This window comes from Pecten maximus, chromosome 10 (assembly GCF_902652985.1).
Source record: "Pecten maximus chromosome 10, xPecMax1.1, whole genome shotgun sequence".
Taxonomy (NCBI): domain Eukaryota; kingdom Metazoa; phylum Mollusca; class Bivalvia; order Pectinida; family Pectinidae; genus Pecten; species Pecten maximus.
The window spans coordinates 24,520,379-24,544,420 of record NC_047024.1 but is presented as its reverse complement, the minus strand read 5'-3'; the positions used below and the strand labels follow the sequence as shown (position 1 = coordinate 24,544,420).

Sequence of the window (24,042 nt, the reverse complement as noted above, 5' to 3'; positions counted from 1 at the left end):
CTTGGCATCAATTTCCAAACCACGTTCCATACATATGTATTAAAATTGTTTGTTTTGATTATAACTCGTGCATTTGGCGACCTAAAAACTTCAAACTTTCATTTGACTTAGTTTTAAACTTCGCTTTCAAATTAGCCAATGGTTCGTTTCCTTTATTTTTGTGTCAAAAATATTTTGTTTTGTTTTTCTTTTTGTGTAGAATTACCCTTATAATGATGCCCTGAAGTTTATTTTCTGCACATATTTTTATATTACTGCATCCAGGAAGTGACGTCATTCATGATAAGATGCCAAACGATTGTATTGGTTGAATAGATAGGGCTATTAGAAGTGTTAAGCCGAAGTAAACACTCCTTTTGTAACATTTCAGGCACAGCGGGACGATTGAACGACAATGACAAATTTCCTGTACAGTACTTATATTATATAGGTCACGAGACTAAATATAAAGTGTAATTGGATTTCATCCCTTCACCATGAGAGTATTATGGATTTCCGACCTTCTTAAATGGACGAAACAGCTTTATATGATACCAATGACTAATGACAGTGTTTTTGTAAATTCCTTGTTTCCTGTAGTATATTGGATGTATTCACTTGATTAAAACGGAATTTAATGTGTCATAAAATGTATGCAATTGTAGAGAAATACCATTGTCGTATTTACTGAATTATACAGGGTTTTTTGTTTGTTTGTTTATTTGTTTGTTGGAAAGCTACACCTATTATCACAATAAGATGTCCACAAATGATTGGTAGTGTCCGGACGCTTTTATAGGGCTACCACACTGAAATGCCACACTTTGATACGTTGGGGATATTATACTGACAACGGGCGACAGGTTCTTATTGTCAATTTAAAAGCTGAACATCAAGCAATAACAATTGGTACCAATATATAGACTCTTGTATGTCCCAGTTAGGGGACAGAACCGTAACCTTCCTCAGAAGAGCGAAGAAAGTAATAAATTGGAGAAAAAGACTGTTCACCTCTAACGAATCATGCAATTGAGTAAAGGAATATTGTCACATTTTGTGATATTTGTGGACGTATAAGTTTATATAATATATAAAGAATGCACAGTTTATTTTTAAAAAGAAACTTTTTATTATTTTTTTTTATCTTGGATGTGTCACAACAGACAGAGATATAGGTACAACATTTTCTTATAATTATCAAGTCTACACATCCCGGGAAATGGACGTGAATATATGTTGACACACATGCACATTTTGCGACAACTATGACGTCATATACAATGACGTCACATTTATCAACACTCGTACTCGACCTACAAATTTTAACATACTTTCACAACATCAAAATTACTTATTTATGCCCCTTGAAACAAACATTTACAAAATGAAATTGACAACATTTGACCCCTATTTTCTGTAAAATACATGTTGTACAAAATATTACGGGCGAATTTGTCTTACAAAACCCATAAACGTCAAAAATTATAAGTACAGCCCACTAAACGTTAATAAAAATTTACAGTGTTACGGTGTACAAGGAAATGTCGTTTGAGAAAAGATTAATCCTTTCTTCTAACTTTGCTACAATTTTATTTCGCTCCTTTAAAATTTAATGAAGATTGTTCAGTTCGTATATATATATAACATCACTATAATAAATACAATACATGTTCATAAAGAAATATTTCCTATTTCCTTTCGGGTTTGTCATTTGAGTACGTCATTTAGAGTAGTCACAACCTGTGGTTGGCTCGTTAAAACACATTACTTAATCTCGAAGCACATGTGACACATATCAGCAAAAATAAATATATACAGAGTCCATGTCTATTATCGTGACGAATATATTACCGTGATGTAAAATTACGCAGAATATTACGAGCATTTCACTGTCGTTTTCCAAGCGATTCTTGTCTGCGTCATGGTAAGCATTCATTCACATAATAACGAAAGCTGGTCACATATAAATCAGTATTGACCTTTAAATACCCCGCGCCATTTTACGTCACGGTGATATGTTCGTCACGATAATAGGCATGGACCCTGTATACTATCCTTTACTCCGTTCAACTCTCTCATCAAATCTATCGCCAACTCTCCCTCTCCATCTGTCATCAATTATCTCATCATTTCTCTCGTCATCTCTCTCATAAAACTCTTTTGTAAAACTATCTCATCAACTCTCTCATCGTGTCTCTCATCACCTCTCCCGTCAACTCTCTCATCAACCCTCCTCTCTTGTAATCGCACGTCATCTCAATAAAAGAACATTTTATCAAATAATACCAACTAGTTAGAAAGATAAAAATAATTTACCATGCATATTGCCTGTCGCGAATGATAATAAAACGATTCCGCGTGTCTTTTTTGCCTCTCGCTCTCTCTCTCTCTTCCTAAAAAAATTAAACAATTTTGCGGATCGCAAAATTAACGGAATAAAGTTCCTCCAGTCACCTTAATACGATCATCCATTACTGAAACCATTTTAATTCTTTAACAATATCTGCATTAAAACAATGCATCATCAGCTCCATTGATGATTTCCTGTCACTCAAATCTACAGCACTCTTTGCGAATATCCACGAACCTTACATCGTTCTACAACACTGTTTTGGGGGAAATAATAACCCTTACAGCGCAAAGCCGTAGCTTGTTGTAAACATTTGTTCCCAGTGTTTTGGTAGCATCTCACAGCTTATTTTTAATACTTCTTTAATTTCCATGGACCACGCTTTTTCTTCTTTATTTTTTTATTTTTATTTTTTTTTAATATTATATCAATTAAAGTTTTTATCTTCGTAATTTCCATTGAAGAAACGTCGGTGAAGATTTAAAACTACGATTTACAAATTTTCACAGTTTTACATTTGTTCATGAATTTTGATTTAGGTTTCTTTCTAACTCTTTACTAACACATTTTTGCTTGAACATTTTATCGTTCAGCTCGCAAATACGATAATCGTCATATATGTTATTGTAGTATTTTCCAATCATGTGTTGAATGCATACTTCTTTATTCCTTATAGAAGGAATGCTATTTTCCGCTGTCAGCGCTGATGTTGAATATATTTGGCACTTGAACCTGCGTAAAGCTGCCCATGGTGAGGCAGACCTGGCCGGGCAACTGTGTCTTTGTCCAGCATTTGAAAGACTCGAGGATGGATTTCCGATCTCGACCCGTGAGTTTTCAAATCACACTGGAGTTGTTCCCCTTTGTCTAGAATCCACTTCCGCCGATAATCTATTGTTGTTATTACCCTGAAAGAATGCATGTGACGTAGTAATCAAGAGACAAACAATAATGCAATTCAATATATCTTAAGTCTTTAAATAGAATTGATTTTATACGATTTTAGTATTTATCTTAATGCATGTATACATCATGTTATCATTCATCCTTTTATTAAGATATAGAATAGTTTTTACACTTATTTACTTACATTTTCTAATTGCTGCAAATTTAGTTTGACTTTTGGACTTTCAAGGACAATTGACCGAAAGTCCCAGGTAAAGGAGAGTGTATAAGCGAGAATTGAGCCAGCAACGAGCCACTCGGATATGGTGGAGGTGAGATAGACTCCTCTCAGCGTGTCCTACAACAAACAATCCAGGTCAATATAGTATACACCAATACACACAAACGTGTGTTTTAACACGAATCACACCAATTGGCACAGAAGTCACATATCATTGCGTTTATCAAGCAGTTTCTTGCAGTTCTTATCGAATCTGGCAATACATTGTATATACCTAATAATACCAACAGAAAATAAATAATACATGTAAATAAAAATGAGAACTACATGTATGGTCCTTTGAAAAGTGTTCAAGTAGATCAGGGCCACAGTCGTTTTAACACAGTTTCATCTTATCAAACTCGAAATCATCATTCGAAAATATTTTCGGTGGACAGAGCTTGGACATTTTACTTTTTAGAAATTAAATGATAACATTGACAAGGACTCTCTCTTAGACAAAAGTAGTCCCGTAGGTTATTTGTATGTACATTTGTATATGTCAGTACTGATATCTGTACTAAGTTGTGTGTATGTATAACTATATATATATACCAATACTGATATATGTATTTAGTTATGTGTATGTATAGCTATATATGTCAGTAATGATATACGTACAGAGTTGTGTGTATGTTTAGCTATATATCAGTACTGGTGTCCTACAATGTACTTTGTGTATTATAATAAAATCAGTCATATTATGGGGAGAAAGGAAAATCCTGCTTCATTAGAAGAAATAGGAAACCGGAAGTGGGAATGGCTTCCCACAGTGCATGATGAACTATAGCTTCCGTTTCAGGGAAATACCAGGCGTGAAATACTTTATCGACTGAAACAAATATACTTAGATCGAAAAGTAAACAATGTCGTCAAACTGCTTTGTAATTTCGAATGACTGGCATACCATATTTATCAATTAACGTAAATTAAAATTTGCATAGAAACAGCATGCAGGCGACAGAAAATTACATTTGTATACAAAATCTGGAAAGAAATGGCACAGACAGATAGATGTTATGTTAATAAATTGTTTCTCAAAACGACCCATAAAAACAATAAAATGTGTTTTGTGTGAACGCATAATACAATTATGTCTGCGTCAGAGGATTGCATTTAAAAGGTGATAGTCACAAGCTTAGGTACAGAACGTGTAGATGAGTGCATATGAGTCATAAATACTATACAACGTACTATCAGTACCTACTAAAACCTTATGGCAAACATGTATCTTTCGAGCTACAGTAAATTGTACGGGTTGAATGATATATACTTTTTTAATTAACCAGCGAAATTGGAAGTAACTGGCGCAATTAAACGTGGAGGACTCAGTTGACCCGATTTATCACGGGACGATACACCAAATAAACAAACAAACAAGCAAACAATAGAATTATATTATTTGCTTCTATATAGTCGTACAATTGGACAAAAACAAATATGAAAATTGGTGTTGATTCATCCCGTATCACTATCAACCTAAGATCACTATTCGGCGCCAGGTGAGAAGGGAGATAACTGTTCCTAAGCTGCGATCTACATAAAAAAAAACAATACTTACGTATTTAGAACCTTCGCCCCGATACTCCTTTATTTTGTAATACGTCTTAGATATAGTGACTGTTAAAGGTTAAGGAAAGAATATTCGTCATATAAGTCATTTTTACAGTTACTGAAAACGTAAAAGTTTTATTTAGGTTTATATTTTTATTTTGTTTGACGTCAAATTAACAGCCAGGGTCATTTAAGGGCGTGCCAGATTTTTGAGGTGGAGGAAAGCCGGAGTATCCGACAAAAACCACCGGACTATCGCCCCACGTGGGTTAAACGTTTCATACAAATGTCCAGGAAATCGCCTGAAAAAGACATTAATTAGTGTATAGTTGATTAACATTTATCTGTGCCTTAATTATTTCTGTTGTTAGCGCCTCCTTGACAACCAACAACATATTGCCCTGGCTATTTTTTTGTCCTTTCCATGGCAACCGACGTCATTTGACCCTGGCTGTTGCGATGACAAAACGCACCACACCGCACCCCACCCCACCACTCAAACAAACAAACCCATTATTTTACGAATTATACACAATGCGACGTTGTTCATATGAAAGGGGCTCAATTCTGGATAATTCTAGCCCAATATTGATCTAGCATCTAAACCATAGGATTGGAATTCTCTTGAATAATGTTAGGTACATGTATTTCACCCATTGGAAATAGAACTCTCGAGGGTAGATAGATCAGTTCATTATGTTTGGAGCTAGAACTGACAATTTTGGATATTTTCATCAAATCAACTAGCAACGCATTGGCGATATACATCTTAATAATCATAAGCACATGGACATATAGCCTGCGTGCGCATATATGATATCATTATAAAGATTCATTCAGACGTTGTTTATCTAATCCCCATGGGATTCATCGGATCCTGCCGCACACATTTAATCTGAAAAAGAATTATTTTTGTATATGTAAATCTTAATAAAGGATACAGATTATCAGGAAGCACGTGAGCAAAAAACAGTTGACGAATCGCAAAATGGCCAAAAACTTGCTCCCTAGTCCCTCCCGACGTAAACGCCACGTGATAGTCGTCTGCAGCCACGTGTAGGACGTTCCCATGACGAAGGCTAGGCCAGCGCCTACGTAGTGTGGAGCCCGCTGTACCTCTGTCTGTGTAGACAAAAATATAAGAACATAGATATTAAAACAAATTGCATATCAGCAAAACATTTTGTTCCATATCTGATGCGTAAGATGATTGTTTTCCTAAGGTCTTTACTCGTCTTCACGAGCAAAGCCACAATAAAATCTGATTTTCAAAGACATGAAATTGAACAACAAATTATGGAACTGCATGTATACAACCTCGTTAGGATAGTTTGTGCGACGTCGACAAGCAAAATGATCGACTAGAAAAGACAATATCTCAATTTTAGTTAATTACCTATTATAAAGTCTACATTGTATAGATCAGATTACTTCAGCAATGTTAGAGGTTCAATACGGCGAAAAACTGTTGACAGACGCCGTGTTATCTCTAACTTCCCCTAGGTCATTTACCTCATGTTTCCCATAGGTCATTTACCTTTAACTTCCCATAGGCCATTTACCTCTAACTTCCCATAGGTCAATTACCTCTTACTTCCCATAGGTCATTTACCTCTAACTTCCCATAGGTCATTTACCTCTAACTTTCCATAGGTCATTTACCTCTTACTTCCCATAGGTAATTTACCTCTAATTTCCATAGGTCATTTACCTCTAACTTCCCATAGGTCATTTACCTCTTACTTCCCATAGGTCATTTACCTCTTACTTCCCATAGGTCATTTACCTCTAACTTCCCATAGGTCATTTACCTCTAACTTCCCATATGTAATTTACATCTAACTTCCCATAGGTCATTTACCTCTAACTTCCCATAGGTCATTAACCTCTAACTTCCCATAGGTCATTTACCTCTAACTTCCCATAGGTCATTTACCTCTAACTTCCCATAGGTCATTTACCTCTAACTTCCCATAGGTCATTTACCTCTTACTTCCCATAGGTCATTTACCTCTTACTTCCCATAGGTCATTTACCTCCAACTTCCCATAGGTCATTTACCTCTAACTTCCCATATGTAATTTACATCTAACTTCCCATAGGTCATTTACCTCTAACTTCCCATAGGTCATTTACCTCTAACTTCCCATAGGTCATTCACCTCTAACTTCCCATAGGTAATTCACCTCTAACTTCCCATAGGTCATTTACCTCTTACTTCCCATAGGTCATTTACCTCTAACTTCCCATAGGTCATTCACCTCTAACTTCCCATAGGTAATTCACCTCTTACTTCCCATAGGTAATTTACCTCTAACTTCCCATAGGTCATTTACCTCTAACTTCCCATAGGTAATTTACCTCTAACTTCCCAAAGGTAATTTACCTCTAACTTCCCATAGGCCATTTACCTCTAACTTCCCATAGGTCATTTACCTCTAACTTCCCATAGGCCATTTACCTCTAACTTCCCATAGGTCATTTACCTCTAACTTCCCATAGGCCATTTACCTCTAACTTTCCATAGGTAATTTACCTCTAACTTCCCATAGGTAATTTACCTCTAACTTCCCATAGGTCATTTACCTCTTACCTCCCATTGGTCATTTACCTCATATTTCCCATAGGTCATTTACCTCATATTTCCCATAGGTCATTTACCTCTAAATATAGGTCATTTACCTCTAACTTCCCATAGGCCATTTACATCTAACTACCCATGGGTTATTTACCTCTAACTTCATGGGCCATTTACCGCTAACTTCCTATAGGTCATTTACCCTATGCTGACGTTCATGTTTGGATTGAGATAATATTAAAGATTTTGATTACATTCAAGTAAATCAAAAGTAGAAAATGTAAATCTCCAAGCTGAATCAGGTAAAACACCAAACAGACCAAAGAGACTGCCCGGCAAATAGAAAAATGGAATACAATACAAAAACAAAAGAAACGCTATTTTCTTCGTTCTTCATATTTCCCGCTTGATTAAGACACTTCATATTTTTCAAAACCAATACCGCCATTTCAGACAAGGCCAAGGCATTGATAAAATAAATAAGGAGACTGTTTCGTAGTAAATGAGGATTAAATTTGATGTTGATTATGAACTGAGACCTTTAAACAAATCACTGTACTTAAAAGGTAAGTACACATAGTTGTCATCAACTTTAGAGCTACAAACAGAGACATCACAGATAATATTTCCTTCCGCCCTGGTTTTGGGGCCTAATGAGCATCAGAGAAACAGTGCTTTGTTGCAGTTGGCACAATAACGTCAGATGAGAAAACGGCCGTTCAACAGTATCTTAAAATATATATTATATATATGTTATAGGAGTAATATCAGATACACTACTTTATTGTGGAAAGCGTCTCCTTTCACAGAAGAGTTCCAAACATAGAAAACTAGTAAAAAAAAATAATAAATTGCATTTCATGTATGAATAACTGATTGATGGCCGTTTTGCGGGCGAGTTATTAAGAAAAAGCATTTGATACATGAACGTCTTCAAACGTGTAAGGAAGATAACCCTCGTAAAAACCGGAAAATGTGTAAACCTTCATGCAGTCCTAACTGAACAATAGAACTACAAGTATCATGAAGCATGTGCTAGTTTGTACCATGTCAAATGGAATTTTAATGCTTTTATCAACGTAATGAGAAACCAAATTGCCGTAAAATTTAATTCAATGTCTCTTTTTACTGTAGAGTAGTTTGCCTTTGAAATAATTCCACCGTTTGAGTCATCAATTTGCACGTGTCCACAACCATTGTACGGAGATAGTACCATCACATGTGTTACCAATTATAGGTAATGATCACTTTGTCGTTATTAAAATTTCAGCGTAGAAAACGTAAGTGGATACTAATTGAATGAGCAGAATTTTGTTTAAAACAGTCCGAAATTTTCTCTTTCGTGAATAAAAGTAATGGCAACACTTCAAAAAGCGACTATTAATTTCAAAATATATATGCGTTTTATACGACATTTTTAGTTTGGATCACGTGAAACACTTAAAATCGTAATCAAGTTGTGGTTTAAAAGTATATAACTGATAAATACGCTATTCCCAAGATCTGGATGTGTCAAAGATAACACGTTTCTTAATTTAAAAATGATTATTTCCACATCTTATACAATTTATATATCACAGAAAGCACTTGAGCAACAGAAGTTTATTGATAATTTGAGGAAGATAAAATCTACGTTACCTGGAAGTTTGCAACCATGCTCATTCCAAGCGCTGATAAGACTCCGATAACGACGCCGGCAATGTTACCATGTTGCCATTGGTGAACATTGTGCATCTTCTTGTGCTTGAATATTTCTTTAAGAAAGAGGTATCTAACAAGCACGTTCATCACGACTGCAATAAAACAAAATTGAATCTTAAAAGACATATTCTTTATCAAATCCAGAACAAAATGCTTGATAATTTAAAAAAAGATGGTCTAGTCAGATGAAGTTATCTTTGAGCTAAATCTAAGCTGTATGTGTAAACCGCATGTAATTTTGAAATGCCTTGTGAAACATAAAAAGGAAACAAGAAAAACGAAAAATATGTTACATGTAGGTCAGAGTGACATCATCTCCAGGTCAAACTCGTTACAGAAATACAGATAGACACTTCGAGGGTATGAACAATATACTAAACTACAACCGAACCTTGTTATCTCATAGGCAATACGCAATGGGAAATCTTCGATAAATCTAGAGTATTCGAGGTAAGCGGTAGAATTTTACATAGACTTTTTTCCGTCGAAATTGTACTTCGAGTTAAGCAGGGTCTTTGAGTTATCAGTGTTCGAGATAATGAGATTTAACAGTACATGGTTTAATCAAGTGGATTTATTCACTAACATTTGTAAAAGACGAAACATAATCTGCTTAGTGTACGTAATACTTCTATGTAAACCACACATACATGAAGATATAAATCAGCTTTGGAAAATATGATTAACAATTAGCCCGAGTTACAGAAATACAGATAGACACTTCGAGGGTATGAACAATATACTAAACTACAGCCGAACCTTGTTATCTCATAGGCAATACGCAATGGGAAATCTTCGATAAATCTAGAGTATTCGAGGTAAACGGTAGAATTTTACATAGACTTTTTTTCCGTCGAAATTGTACTTCGAGTTAAGTAGGGTCTTTGAGTTATCAGTGTTCGAGATAATGAGATAATGAGACACCAGGTGTCAGGGCCAGAGGAAACTCGGGCTAATTAACAATCTGATTCGAAGTACTCCTAAATTACGATGATAATTTTACGACACCTTTTAGTCACAGGTGATGTAGGTTTTTGGAATAGGGACACTTAAATGCTCATCAAAACTCAAAATCTCGTTACATGCTATACTTGGATGTCTAACAATCTTAGGAAAATCCCGCCGGGAATAAATCTTTAAAAAAGAATTTTTAACTGCTACGAACAGTTTATTTTTCTATTTTTGAAATGAATTTAAATCTAATGTCCCCTTTCAAGTGGTCTGATAACCCGTAGTGTTTTATCACTAAAACAGAAGTGTGAATTGGGTGTCTAGTTACCCAAACTAATTACACCAGTATAGGGATAACCTTATCTTGTTCCAGCCAGACGGCGGGGCTATAAATTTACTGTGCAAGTACTTAGAATACCAGGCGGGAAACTGAAGCAATTATAAATATTTTATTCAACCCACCGTTATCAATAAAAAGACATTTACTGTAAAAAATACCATCTAAACTATTCATATTTATATAATTAGTTAGTACCTAAAGTTTTAAACGTACTTGTCTATACAGAATCACATAATCACAGTCTTAGTGTCGTTGAAAGCTTGGTTTAGCTTATTGATGACACTTTATCATCATTTCTTTACGGGGATATGTTAAGTCTAATATGCATACAGTGTATCTAATAACTGTGAGTTGGGAGTAAGTGTCAAGCCCCTATGTTTTGAAAATCTAAACACACCTAACAAATCTACCGACCAGACCTTCGGCTATAAAAAAAAATAAAAACATAGGACCCTGAGGATACTTTGTATATAGTGACTATATTGTATAATAAATACTGAGGTTCGACCTTTTAACGGAAGTTAATCTAGCCTTACCCACCCACAAAAATAAAAATAAAAATAAAATTTGCTATTATACAGAATAGGATAGGCTCGAGTACACGTAGACTAACAAATTGCAAGGTTCGTGTGCTTAAAAACACGCGTATCAATCATGTCAATGTATGCGGGTTTAATTCCAAAATTATGCACCCAATTCCAATACTGACATATTGCTGCACATCTTACCCTGTAATTTTCTGTCGTGAAGCCGATAAAGCTTCTCGCGAAATCAGCGAAAAGAGACACATTTGAAAAAATAAAGTTCAGCAGCTTTGTGATACAGTAACCCGTGTTTACAAAATAAGACATTGATCGTCATCCGGATTTCATAGTTCGATCAAGTTCGTTTTCCGAGTATACATTCGTTTGTCCGGCCAATTTGAGTCCCGATTGTGGACATAGCTGGTATCAATGCGTGTTCGTGAGTTTCCATTGTATGTAAGAAATGTACATCATGTCATGTCAACAAAAAATCGTTAAACAAAGATAATTCGTTTGGCGAGTAGATATTTCTCGGTCAATAGTGACCAATTACTCAGATTCCATTTTTTTAAAATTCTTGAGGTAGCATTAAGTGATCACTCACGCATGACAGCTCCTATATTGACCAGCTGGCCAAAGACGCAGCGTTCTGGTGCTTCGATTGCTGTGTGGCTAGAGGAAGAAACAAAGCATGAACTGGGTTTTAAGTTTTTTGGAATGCTTAAACTTTGATGTTAAATTAATTATTCGACATTCTAAGACTGAACATAATTTCCGACATTAATGTACTATTTTTGAAAAAAATATTACTTTCCATCATAAACCAATCGCAATATTTTCGGAAATTCCGTTTAGGCACAGAGTCAAACCGAGCCGTGACGGAAATTGCCGAGCTGATACTATTGTTCTTGGTCAATGTCTGAAATTTTCTCTTTGTGGACAATGTACTTCAGTCTATTTTTGATTTTTGTAATATTATCAATATTTCTATATTTAAATTATTAAATGGAAATAATAATTATTTTTCAATAGTCTAAATTAATTAAAATATTTCTAGATACGTCAATCCATGATTTGCAAGGAAGGATAACAGTTCTTGTTTTAAGAAATATGTTTACCTGATATAGGGAAAGTCTGGCTCCGTATGGCCATAACTTACAGCTATCCCATATCTATAAATAAAAACATTTACATAAACATGTATAATTGGAATAAGCACCATTTAAACATTACCACCAACTGCCAGTTCGATCATTTATAATGACCCCCTCCTCCTCCGTATGGCCATAAGCCACAACTATCCGATATGCCCGATATGCATGTGTTATTGTAATCTGCCATTTACACTAGGAGATTATAGGAAAATGGTACATTGTACACATCTATTCACATCTGAAACAACTGGTGTTAAATCCTACCAATAGTGTATATCTAATATCAATTATCACTCAATATTCCGGACTTATGATTCCACCCGAACCACATATTAGTTAGTCCAAATATCACACAATGTACCATTACTTTCTAATTCTTATATTTCCATTAACGTCTGGACAATTTACAGAAAATCGCCAAAACATACAAAAAAGGAAAATAATAATAATTATTGAAATGAACTTACGATACGAAGAGAGACATGATGATCCATAATGTCGTTATGAGCGGAAGTAGATACAGGCGCCTGCGCAGACAGACAAGACAGGCTATACTCATGATGCCGCGTATTTCGTCAACCTCTGTTTCTTCAAGTCTGTAAAACAAAAATGAATAATGTTTCAACTGTGGTGATAAACTTATACTTTTTCAAAAGTGAGGTCGTTGAGTGTAAATCCCATACAGGTTTAGTAGATTTTCTGGTTGGTTGGGAACCGTGAAGTTATTGCAAGCTCTGTTACCACAAAGCTCTTCCGACTCAGCGGTTCCGGTAAATATGATACAAATACTGTAGGAACTGGTCCAATCACCCATGGTTTGTATATGGATATAATATTCAGACATTGGAAGCCACCCATCCAAACAGCGGGGTTCGAATATCGTGATGATTATTCACTGTATGAGGAGATTGGGCCCCGTGTACAGATGTTTCCGAAGTGTTCTTCGCGTGGATTTGGAATATTTAGATAAATACAATTAAACGAACGATGCATAATTATGCTAATTTTCTCGAAATATTCGCAAAAAATTCCAATTTTACAACAAAAAAGTGTGACGCCAAAATATTGTTTTCTAATATTCAGACAATATATCTAATTTCGTTTTAGCGATTTGCCAAAAACCCGTTTTTATTCCCACTATATATATTTTTCATTGCGACTATATATATTTTTCATTGCCGTGTTTTTATCTCTGAATGTATCGTTTTAGTTTTTCTAATAGGTTCTCCATACAGAAGATAAACAGTCTTGCCTCAGATTTCAAGAGCGGAAAAAACTGACAGGAAAAATACATAACATTGCAAAAACTGCATACTATAAACATTCTGGGCAGACATCTGTGTAAACAATAACTTGAGGTCAACAGCTGTCTTCGCCTCAATACAACCATTATATGGCCGGTATGCAGCCGTTTTTCGTCTCCCACAATCTCACTACGAGCTGGTGAGCGTTGTATTAGTAGCAGTTACTGTGAGTTGTGAATGGAATGCTTGTACTATGCCTTGTAGATATTTGCTTTTACATATTGTACTTATATGCACTGCAAATGGAGAGTTTTTCGATAGTTTGAATTTTTCGCGATTGTATCAAAACTTTGAAAAAAGTTTAAAGCTGACGAGAATTTTTCTCTCTAACATCATATACATGTACAATGTATATATATATGTGTGTGTGTGTGTGTGTGTGTAATTAAAAGTAATTATGTCCTTGTGATGGATGTATATATTTTCTTTTTCCGCGAATTTGTTGTATCTTTGCAAAATAGAGCGAGAATAGAGCTCCTCTATAAGGTTACGTTTGAAGTACATCGTATACATTAAACCTACAAAATGCCAAGCTTTACCGAACTAGAGTAAAACTACAAAATGTTATATTTTATTTAATTTGATGTAATCTGCTTCTGTATCCTAACTTTCCCTACTTAACTCTGATTATTTTTTTCTCTTTTTTTTTCGTGACGTCATGGAGCTCCAATCATGTCAAAGTTGATGATTGGCGGATACGGTTGAGCTAGGGGTTCTATTTGAAGATAAATGTTACGACTATTTACCTAAACTTCAAAACACTATTCCCGACATAAGAGGATTTATCTCTACAACACAAATAAAAGTCTGTTTCAAGGGTACTTCACTTTGGACCTTTCCGCAGTCGAGTAATTATTCAATATAAAATTTCTTAACTATGCGAATAACTTTGTCCATTTACTTCATCATTTGTTTGATGTCCAACCGCCAACTGGGACTCTTTTGCGTAATCGGAATTCCTTCCGCCTAATCACGTACGTAAAACGATAAAATGGCGATAGGATATCTTCTAATTACACAGTGGCTGGTGACTGAACTCTCCTGTGATAGAAACCACATTGACCATGCAATTTGACTGATTGGCCCATTAACCAACGATCGTGTGTATATGCAGGTGTCTGTGTGCATATAGAAGATAACTTTTATAAACTGTGCTTATTCCAACATAGGTCGAAACACGGGAGGTATAAGATGGGGCGTTGAGAGGCTGACACGATAATGCTACAGTTTCCGAGTCTATAGCCTTTGAAGCGATATATGTTATATAAGCTGCGGTGGATCACAATGCACATTAGATTTGACCTTACCAAAGCAACTCTGGTAATTAATAATAAACCATATTTGCATTTTTTTGCCAGTTTATGTACATGTAGATCGTCACCAGACAATAGCGCAAAATCCTAATTATTTAGTGAAGTGTGACAAGCGTTATACTGACAAAATATATCTGATTGTAGATTCATGTAGGGATTCGATAAGATAGTTTTCGCCCTTACATACGTGGACAATATCATCAAATATTGATCTTAACAATCGACAACAACTGTTAATCAGAATTACACTCATTATTTACAAACGTATAAAGAAAACAGGTTTAGACATTTTTTGAAGAAAAGCTGATTTCATTTCGAATATGTTTCCCATATATTACAGAGTACCCGGTAGAATCTCGTTATCTCAACGTCAATGGACCACGAAAAAATCGAGATATCCCTAGTATTCGGAATAATCGAACGATTTTACATAGATTTGTACTATCCGAACTGAAAGTTTAATTCGAGTTTACAGTGTCATCGTGTTAACTGTGATACCGAGGTTTCGCTGTATGTTTTATATGGAATGTATACCCTTTAATTGTTAAGTATTTATAAAATACATGTCTTTGGTAATCTGCATGGCAAATAAGTAAAGTGTATAACAAAGAATTTCTGTCTGGGATACATGACAATAAAATATTGTCACGTGACTGTCTCGTGTAAATAAATCACTGTCCCCATTCTTGTCTGTGACAAACACAATGATTATAAGTGTCGTGAACATCATCTTTGACGGCTAACAGGTAAAGATTAAACGTATTGCCGTAAACGTCACTCTGGTCAGCTGACCCGTCTACTCGACTGACCACTTGACCAAACTGACCGATAAACATTTAGATACACATACGGTATCTGTAATATTTGTTTGGTGTAGTGCCACCTTTATGTGTCTAAGTATATTATCATTTCTTCATTATCAATAAACATGTACCTGAGTCGATAATAAACAAAATATTAGAATTACTGAAGCATGTCCAAGCATCAAATATGCATCTGACTTTGACATTCAGAATCCGAAACATATATACATGTACACACAATAATAAGCATATACATACATGTATATATAAATAATCTGTTTTGTGATCGCGCGGACTTCTAATATATACAAATATTTCCCCGTGATCTGAAACTTGCTCATGTGAGATGCATCACGTGATCCATGATCATATACCATCGCCCTCCAAACATACACGTGCACAGACATAAAAATTTATCGTTTCAAAAACATGCACGTGAAGAATATATCACATGACTTTTTTCCTTCCAAGATCTCAAGATTCTATCAACTTTCACAACATACGCCAATGTAAGTTATGCATGTTTAGAATTAAAAACTAGAACAACCTACAAGAAATTTCGAGTTAAAAAAAATATCAGCATACCTCAAGGACGATATAAACGACCATTTTTACATAGATTCTACAAATGTTGATTAATACCGTGGAAAGTAGCCATGGTTCAAATTACAAATCTGGGACAAATGAATTCGTTTCGTAGCATATGCTTCAAGTTGAGCAAATATTTATACAAACGTATTTTAAGTGTAAAGTAATATATATGTAAAACATTTTTTTTCAGATCCCCCCCCGCTGATTCAATGCAGACAAAATAGTGGTCGACCAGCTGAAATTGCCAAATCGTCAAAATAGCAGTCATTTTGATTGATAACGTCGGCCGTGTTTAGGCAAAACATAAGTTTAGTATTCAAAAACACACCCTTTATGTCCAAAATATGATAATCATCCCCATATTGAGGTAAAGTTGTTTAAATATATTGATGGTTTCTTTGTCCAGTATACTTGAGCTTAAGCCTTGTAATCCCGACCATTGACGAAATTACTCCATATTGCTTATAAAAAACACAAAGATGAGTCAACACTTCAAATCAATACCGCTTGAAATGCATTCCTGTAAAAATGTCCTCATGAAATTGAGAAAGTTTAAAAAAAATGATAAATTCATGTAAGAATAATAATATTAATTAAATTTTACAACACAGACCACAGTGATATATTGATTTCACTTGTGTGTTTTATAATTTCCAGTTTCTCATATAACCAGGCAGATATGCTTGGCAGATATTTAGATTTAACGGCGAAAGTGTGTTATTTGATATCTGTGAAAAATCAGGTACGTCGCTTCAAGCGTCGGGGTGATAAAGATTAGGAGTCCGATCAATGAGACGCTTTTCGTAGCCATTAAGGATGTGACAAGACAACTAATTGACAAGTCACGTGACAAATTGTCGTTACACCTCATCAGTAGTAATGAGTGAGATTTCTCGTTTCTTCTCGTCGTCGCGATGTTTTAGACGATAAAGTGAAGGGAATGAGCCTAAAGCCATTACATGTATGCGGTTACCAATTATCACAGAACCCGCTGTCATTTAGATGTCGTCTGATAGACTTCAGCAAATAAATGTTCACATTTTTTTTCTACTACCGCTGACTGTTACTCATTGACCAAGATATAATCAGGTTCAGTCGGTAATATTATACCTCAACTGTAATGATTTTGTTAGCAACAGCACTGACTGTGCGTTAAAACCTCAAAATTCTGTCTATGTAATTGAACAAACATAAGTCGGGGCCTCCCCCGACACATCCATTGGAGACTGTGACGAAACTTGTCCTTATCAATGTGTTTTATCAATGACTCAATAATTAATTATCTCGTGATCTTGAATTAGTCCAAAACCAACAACAACCTTCAGAGAAAAATCTGTTTCGGAAATCGTCATATCGGGAAAAGCGATAACAAAAAAGTTCGTGGTTATCGAGTACAAGTACAGAGGAGGAGTCAGAAAAAATATAGTCGTGATTATTGGGTGCGAACGATATGGTACCGGAAAAAGAGCAGAGCAGTACGTTTATACTTGTTAAAGAGGAATAGACTTTATGGCAATAGTAGTTAAAGTGTGATACAGTAGTTGTGTTGGCCGTCTCAAAGTACCGTACTTCCGCGACATAAATATTCTGTCGTATTGTCGCGTTTTCGTATTGTCGCGCTGTCGGCTCCGCCAACTCGAGATGACAGATCAAACTGATACTCATGTACAGTGAGTGGTTCAGAAAAATGGAAGAAACTTACATTTGTCTATAATTTGGGTATGAGTTTAGCTGTTACGTTTGTCGGGTAGTTATCTTCGATGTGAGGTAAATAATTACAAACAAAAGCAGCAAATGATACGAAAACAAAAAAGAAAGTTACCAAACACGTGATTAGTCCGGCGTAGTTGTTAGTCCGGTGAGGGATTGACCAGTATGTGGACAGACGATGTAACACAGATTGGAGTAGGTGTTCATAAGATAGAAATGAGGATGTCACTTTCGATTTATAAGTAACAGTGACGTCACAAGTAAAGTCACGTTTATGGATCAATAATTGATGATGAAATAAAAACGATGATAAATCATATCCGTATGACTGATTACACAACGTACAAAAATAATCTAATCATGCCTAATCACTTTTCTGATTCGTCTGGCCAACGTCTATGTTATACATATGTACTTGTAAGTCGACATGATTCATAAACACATTTTGGTAGTTACCAGACTAAATATACAACACTGCAATAAGAATATGGTGTTCAGTCTTACATGTATACATGTATATATACATTCTTCGGATAACGTAATATTTACTTACAAAATATACTTCAGTTTAAGTGATAACTTTTTTATGTTTATTTTTCCCGATCTAGTCCCGGTTTAATCACACATATTAATGAAAAATCGGATTAAATATTGAACATAAGGACCAACATTTAATTTTCTGAACTTATGTCTCCAATTCTTGCAATGAGTTCTTGTACGAAACAACATTTTATACTAAATACTCATAACAGTAGTCAACCAAACAAAATCAATTAAGTCAGGCGAATTATTTTAACCGCTGTCCATCTTTTTGAAATATGTAATAAATTGGATGACACATAATATTATGATGGTTATTGTTTACTAATAAACAGATTTATCATTTCTCCTCCGATCTTCCTAAAGCTATGAGGAACAACAATGTAAGCGTATGATATTGTTTTAAAATGTGTATTAGAAAGATGTACACCGTACACAGTCTGAAATTTATAAGTATATCACCAACAGTTTAACCTGGACTAATGACAAAGTGTCATCGACAATCTGTTTCTGAATTTTACTACAACACGGGAGTCTGAAGTACCAGATGTGTTTTATAGGAAGTTAAATTGATTGTTAAGCTTTATTGTAACTGATCGTAGAGGCAAACAGGGGCAAAGAAACAAATCAATGGCTACAGGCTACAGAGGGCGGGCGGGGGAGGGGGAGGGGGGGGGGGGGGCAAGAGAGATCATCGCCAGAGAAAATGGGGGTAATTTACAATATCGACGGTCAAATTACCGGCAGCATTAATGTAATAAAGTATTAGATTGGACGGAGAGAGTATATGTTCCGGAATTCGCGGAAGGCCTAGATAGTAATTATGTCTTTGTAGAACGTCAATTATAGAGATGTGTGTGTGGTTCATTAGTTACAACCCGAAACGGCCCTGACATACCGATGTTTCATACTATGTACTAAACACGGACATGTACGTCCCGGGGGTAGGGGCGGCAGGCAGGGGGTACATCATATCTATATATCTACATCATCCATTTTTGCCTATATCAACACCATCTCAGCTTCTTTAAAAACAAACAAGTTTTCAAATAAATAAATTCAGTATATACTGGAAAGCTCGATTCATAAATATCATGAACAACACGTATGGAATCAATGGGCATGGTTATCCTTGAACTCTCTCTTACCTGGCAGCCTCGTTACCATTCTTTGTCCTATCCAATTAACATGTTGATTTACCTTCATAATACTATACGTTCCGGATTCAGCACTACACGTATGTTTAGTGTATATGTACAAAACCACTTAGGTAAAGACAAACAGGAAGGAGGAGCCGAAAGGTCACGTGCACCCACAAGGGTGCATGTACGTTGTATGTATACACAATAATTTCTGGTACTGTATACGGCTGCATTGTCAACAAAATTATGAATCTTTTACTTTATCTCGCGAAAACTGTTCATCGTCGATTCAAGCGATACGTGATTATTTGAAGAAAGTCTATATTTAGCGATCACGACAGAAAACAACTTTTTAATGTTCCAATTTTCATTTCACATATATGTTGTTATTTTGTGCGCTGTTGACAATTTGAATACTTGCGGTATTGGTAACCTCAATATTCACGACTCTTGAAATCTCTAAATTGTTACTGGTGTAGAGTAAATTTCTAAATTGTTAGCGATGTACAGAGAATCTCTAAATTGTTAGTGGTGTACAGTAAATTCTCTAAATTATTAGCGATGTGCATGTATAGAGAATCTCTTGATTGTTATAGTGGTGTACTGGAAATCTCTTAATTTTTCGTGGTGCACAGGAAATCTCTAAATTGTTCGTGGTGCATAGGAAATCTCTAAATTGTTCGTGGTGCATAGGAAATCTCTAAATTGTTCGTGGTGTACTGGCATTCTCTAAATTACCAAAATATCAAAATTCGAGAACCCAACAAAAAAAATTAAAAATCGTGTTCCTAAATGTTTCTTGAAATGCATGACTAGAAATGATCTTATTTTCGCGGGCCTGGAAATGTAATATTCATCGTGCTCGAATTCTGTTAATATTTGCGGTATTGTTAATTCCTGAATATAAACGACTGTTTCATCTCGAATGTATGTCTTCTCTATAGACACGTCCTTGTGTGTATACCCATGCTAACAAGTAGTTCAACAGACATGGCGCTTTACGTTAGAAAATCCAAACAAATTACTACTCGTTGTTGGGAACCTACCACTACGGCGCGGATAATCTCTACCTTATGGTCACGCTTGGTTCTGGAGATTTGCTGTGGAAATGAAATAGGGACAAAACCTTGAGATACACGGTATCATAACGAGGCGTAATCAGTTTAAATACATACAGAATTTCAGGCCAGAGGCCAACTCGATTTGCACTCTTCTGGGAAGAGAAGCTTTCTCAGAAGATCGCATTCCGTTATATATAAATCGAGTAAACAGAAAGAACATAACCCAAAACAAACAAGTTTTCATGTTTTCTTAAACACTGTAACACTAACCTGTGCATGTATGTGCCATAAATCCTTCTCTAGTGAAACTCATTACTTCGCATGTCGCACACTTAAACATGGTCGCCGCCATCTTGGAAGATAAATCATCTTACATCTTCAAGACGGAAGAGGTAAAAGATTTTCCAGAAGCAGATTAGCTACAAATCGAGTGACCGGAAGATATATTCTAGAAGGAGAAGAGTGCAAACCGAGTTGGCCCCAGGTTTCAACCAGAAAATAACTTTTTTTTCCATAGTAAAGCATTTTTTTTTTTTATCTTAGTTATGAATTTCCAATTGAATTCTGTAATGCATTTAAAGTTATAGAATTTCTCGACGTTAAAGTAATATTGATGAAGCTTGGATATTTATTTTCATTTAATTGTACCTATTTAATATACATGTACACCTCTGTGCCTTGTAGAATGTATACTGATTTGTCGTGTGATTTACAACACGTACTTCACAGGTGACTTTATTGTACAGTTGTATTTGTACCCAGGGGAAAGCTCTCCCCCGGGGGTATACTGCACGGCACATAGAGACATTACATATACTTTCAAACAGTTTACGATTTTGATGACCTACTAAAACACACAATAAACCATTGTTACGTATATACATATAAAATATTTCTACACCAGATAGATTAACATCAAACGGAAGCACACACCGCCTCATTACGAGGTGTGATTTTAGTTATACAATGTACATGACTATGCTTCAAGGTAATAATGTAGATTTATGTTATGCACCTGCGATTCAATTGTTTAGCTATTAATCAGATGCAATGTTACACACCACAGAATATTATTCTGATATGTGCTGTCGTGACTTTGTCCTCGGAAAAGACATTATTTTACTTAAATTGCTGTGGATGGCATGCAACAGACCTCCCGTATGTTGTGCAGTGAGGTAGTCACCGATTACTACAAGGAAATTCCGTCTCAAAATGACACTGGCTGTTCATGGGGTGATAAACATCAGCAAACAAACAAACAAAAACAAACATTATGATTTTTGTTTTTTTTTTTTTTGTTTTTTTTTTATGAATTTGATGCGGAACGATGCATATAATAAAAAAAACAAATAAATAAACAAACAAAAAATAAAACAAACAAAAAATACAAAATAATAATATACTAAATCAATTGATGTCGATTACTGTTTCATAGCATTGGTTTTACAAAAAAAATAAAAGAAACTGCGGTTTCTGATTTGCGATTTTCCCATACCGAACCTAAAGGACAGGTATTGTACAATTATGTATCCGAGACCTTGTGTGCCGAACCGGGACAGTTTCTGCGACTGTAGTCATTTCGTCCACTAGGTCACAACCTCAAGGTCGGTCTGACTTATTACAAAATATCCATTTCAATGATGTGTGGTACCGCATCTTGATTTTTCGTTACCGCATTTAGCAAAAGATACAATAAATGACTTCAAATTGAAAACGTAATAGAAAACGCTTGTAGACGAAGCTCAGAGATACAATCAAATCATACACTGTGATGTTACTATAAGGAAAATCTGATAAAAAACGAACGTTTCGCTCAAAATATCCAATGTGGAGACGTTATGTGTTTGATCAAAGGGTTGATAACTCAATCTCACTTTGTATAATGTACGTTTTGTACATTCCAAAAACGTAGACATCAAAATATTAAAAAAAACATTAGTCTATTTCAAACAGATGATTGAAGTCACTCTAACAAGGGCCTAATGTATAGCTTAGACCATAATTTTAAAAAATAAAAGTAAAAAAGCTAAATTTAAATGGCGATGGTCTGATATCAGGGAAGCACGTCTAATTTTAAAGATCACTATTGTACATTTAAAAATACTTTAAATATATTTATCCAAGAAACAGCTTAAGATATTGGGGGGAAAAGCTCTGAGCTTAATAAGCGTACGGTTATAATGTTAGACTGTGATACAAACGGCCCGTATAATTCTACCTATAGTATATCGTGGTTGGAACCTGTTTATCTTCCCTAAGCCAGAGCCCTCACGTGCAGCCATGACGGAGACAAATATATGTGGACGCTGGATTTAGTACAACTGGGACAAAAATCGATAATTACCAGTCTGAAAAAAATAAACCTTCCCAAATGAACATTAGTCGTGGAAAAAATCGAATCCGTTTTTTTATTAACATGGCTTCGAACAGACTCAATCAGTAAGCCTAGTCGGTTATCTTTGGAGAGTGCTAATTTTGTGTTGCACACCCACAAAAAAAATCTTCTAATTCCTTATATAGAATTTCTATATATATATATATCAGTATACTATTAATTTTAATTAAATTGGAAAATGCCTGTTTAACATTTTTTACGAATGTCTCCACAACGGCATTTTATTTCAAACGTATTTCACACTATACGAAGACGTATATGCATGATTGTAAAGTTAATTAAATATATTCTGCTTATTTCAAGAACATGAAAACTTAATTATGCTGGTAAATATAAGGAAATTACCTACCTCATACGATTTACAGTGTGTTCCTGTCTAAACTCAGTGTCCTTTTTCTGCATGAAATATAAACCGCTCCACAATATAACAAAGATTTTCGAAAACCACAAAGACCAATTCCACAGCCGAATAGAATGAGCTTCCCGAAATGTTCAATTTAATCCTCCTCTCGTCAGAGTCGGGAGAGGGTATAAATAAATAATGCTGGTTAACTGAAACAGATATTACAATTCCAATGACCTGGCAACTCAATCCAAGACAGCATTGCAAAAGAAACTCCGACGTCTCCACGGAAAGAGAAGGCCCTCGACCAAACCCACGTGTGTAGTCGATGACAGTAATTTAGCGGTCCATTCACCGCCTTGGTGATTAGAATGACCCATTGTGTGACTGGGCCCTTAAGGCTCGCCGAAGTAGCAGCCATCACTCAATATTGACGGATTGATATGTCCCTTCATCCCTATCCTAATGTGTCACTCGACAAACTGTAGACCGTGTTTGATTGAGGTGATTTGTCGTGGTCAGTAACTTGTTTTCCACCACACAA

The 24,042-nt window shown here is 35.4% G+C and overlaps 1 protein-coding gene across 4 annotated transcripts; it reads right to left on the bottom strand.

Annotated features, from left to right (window-relative positions):
* Nucleotides 1-1,084: 1,084 nt before the first annotated feature.
* On the bottom strand, nt 1,085-23,797 carry LOC117336918 (modulator of macroautophagy TMEM150B-A-like). 4 transcript variants are annotated; one of them, XM_033897734.1, is made up of 9 exons: nt 23,505-23,797; nt 12,764-12,892; nt 12,261-12,314; nt 11,747-11,814; nt 9,265-9,419; nt 5,990-6,170; nt 5,056-5,114; nt 3,420-3,572; nt 1,085-3,237 (listed from the first exon to the last, which is right to left on the bottom strand). In XM_033897734.1, exons 1-9 carry the CDS (start codon nt 23,555-23,557, stop codon nt 3,172-3,174), a joined length of 918 nt encoding a protein of 305 aa, XP_033753625.1. In that variant the 5' UTR covers nt 23,558-23,797; the 3' UTR covers nt 1,085-3,171. The 4 variants fall into 4 exon arrangements, with proteins under 4 accessions (XP_033753625.1, XP_033753628.1, XP_033753627.1 ...); XM_033897737.1 differs by lacking the exon at nt 23,505-23,797 and adding an exon at nt 19,758-19,871 and having other exon boundaries at nt 2,752-3,237; XM_033897736.1 differs by lacking the exon at nt 23,505-23,797 and adding an exon at nt 19,706-19,825 and having other exon boundaries at nt 2,752-3,237.
* Nucleotides 23,798-24,042: the final 245 nt, after the last annotated feature.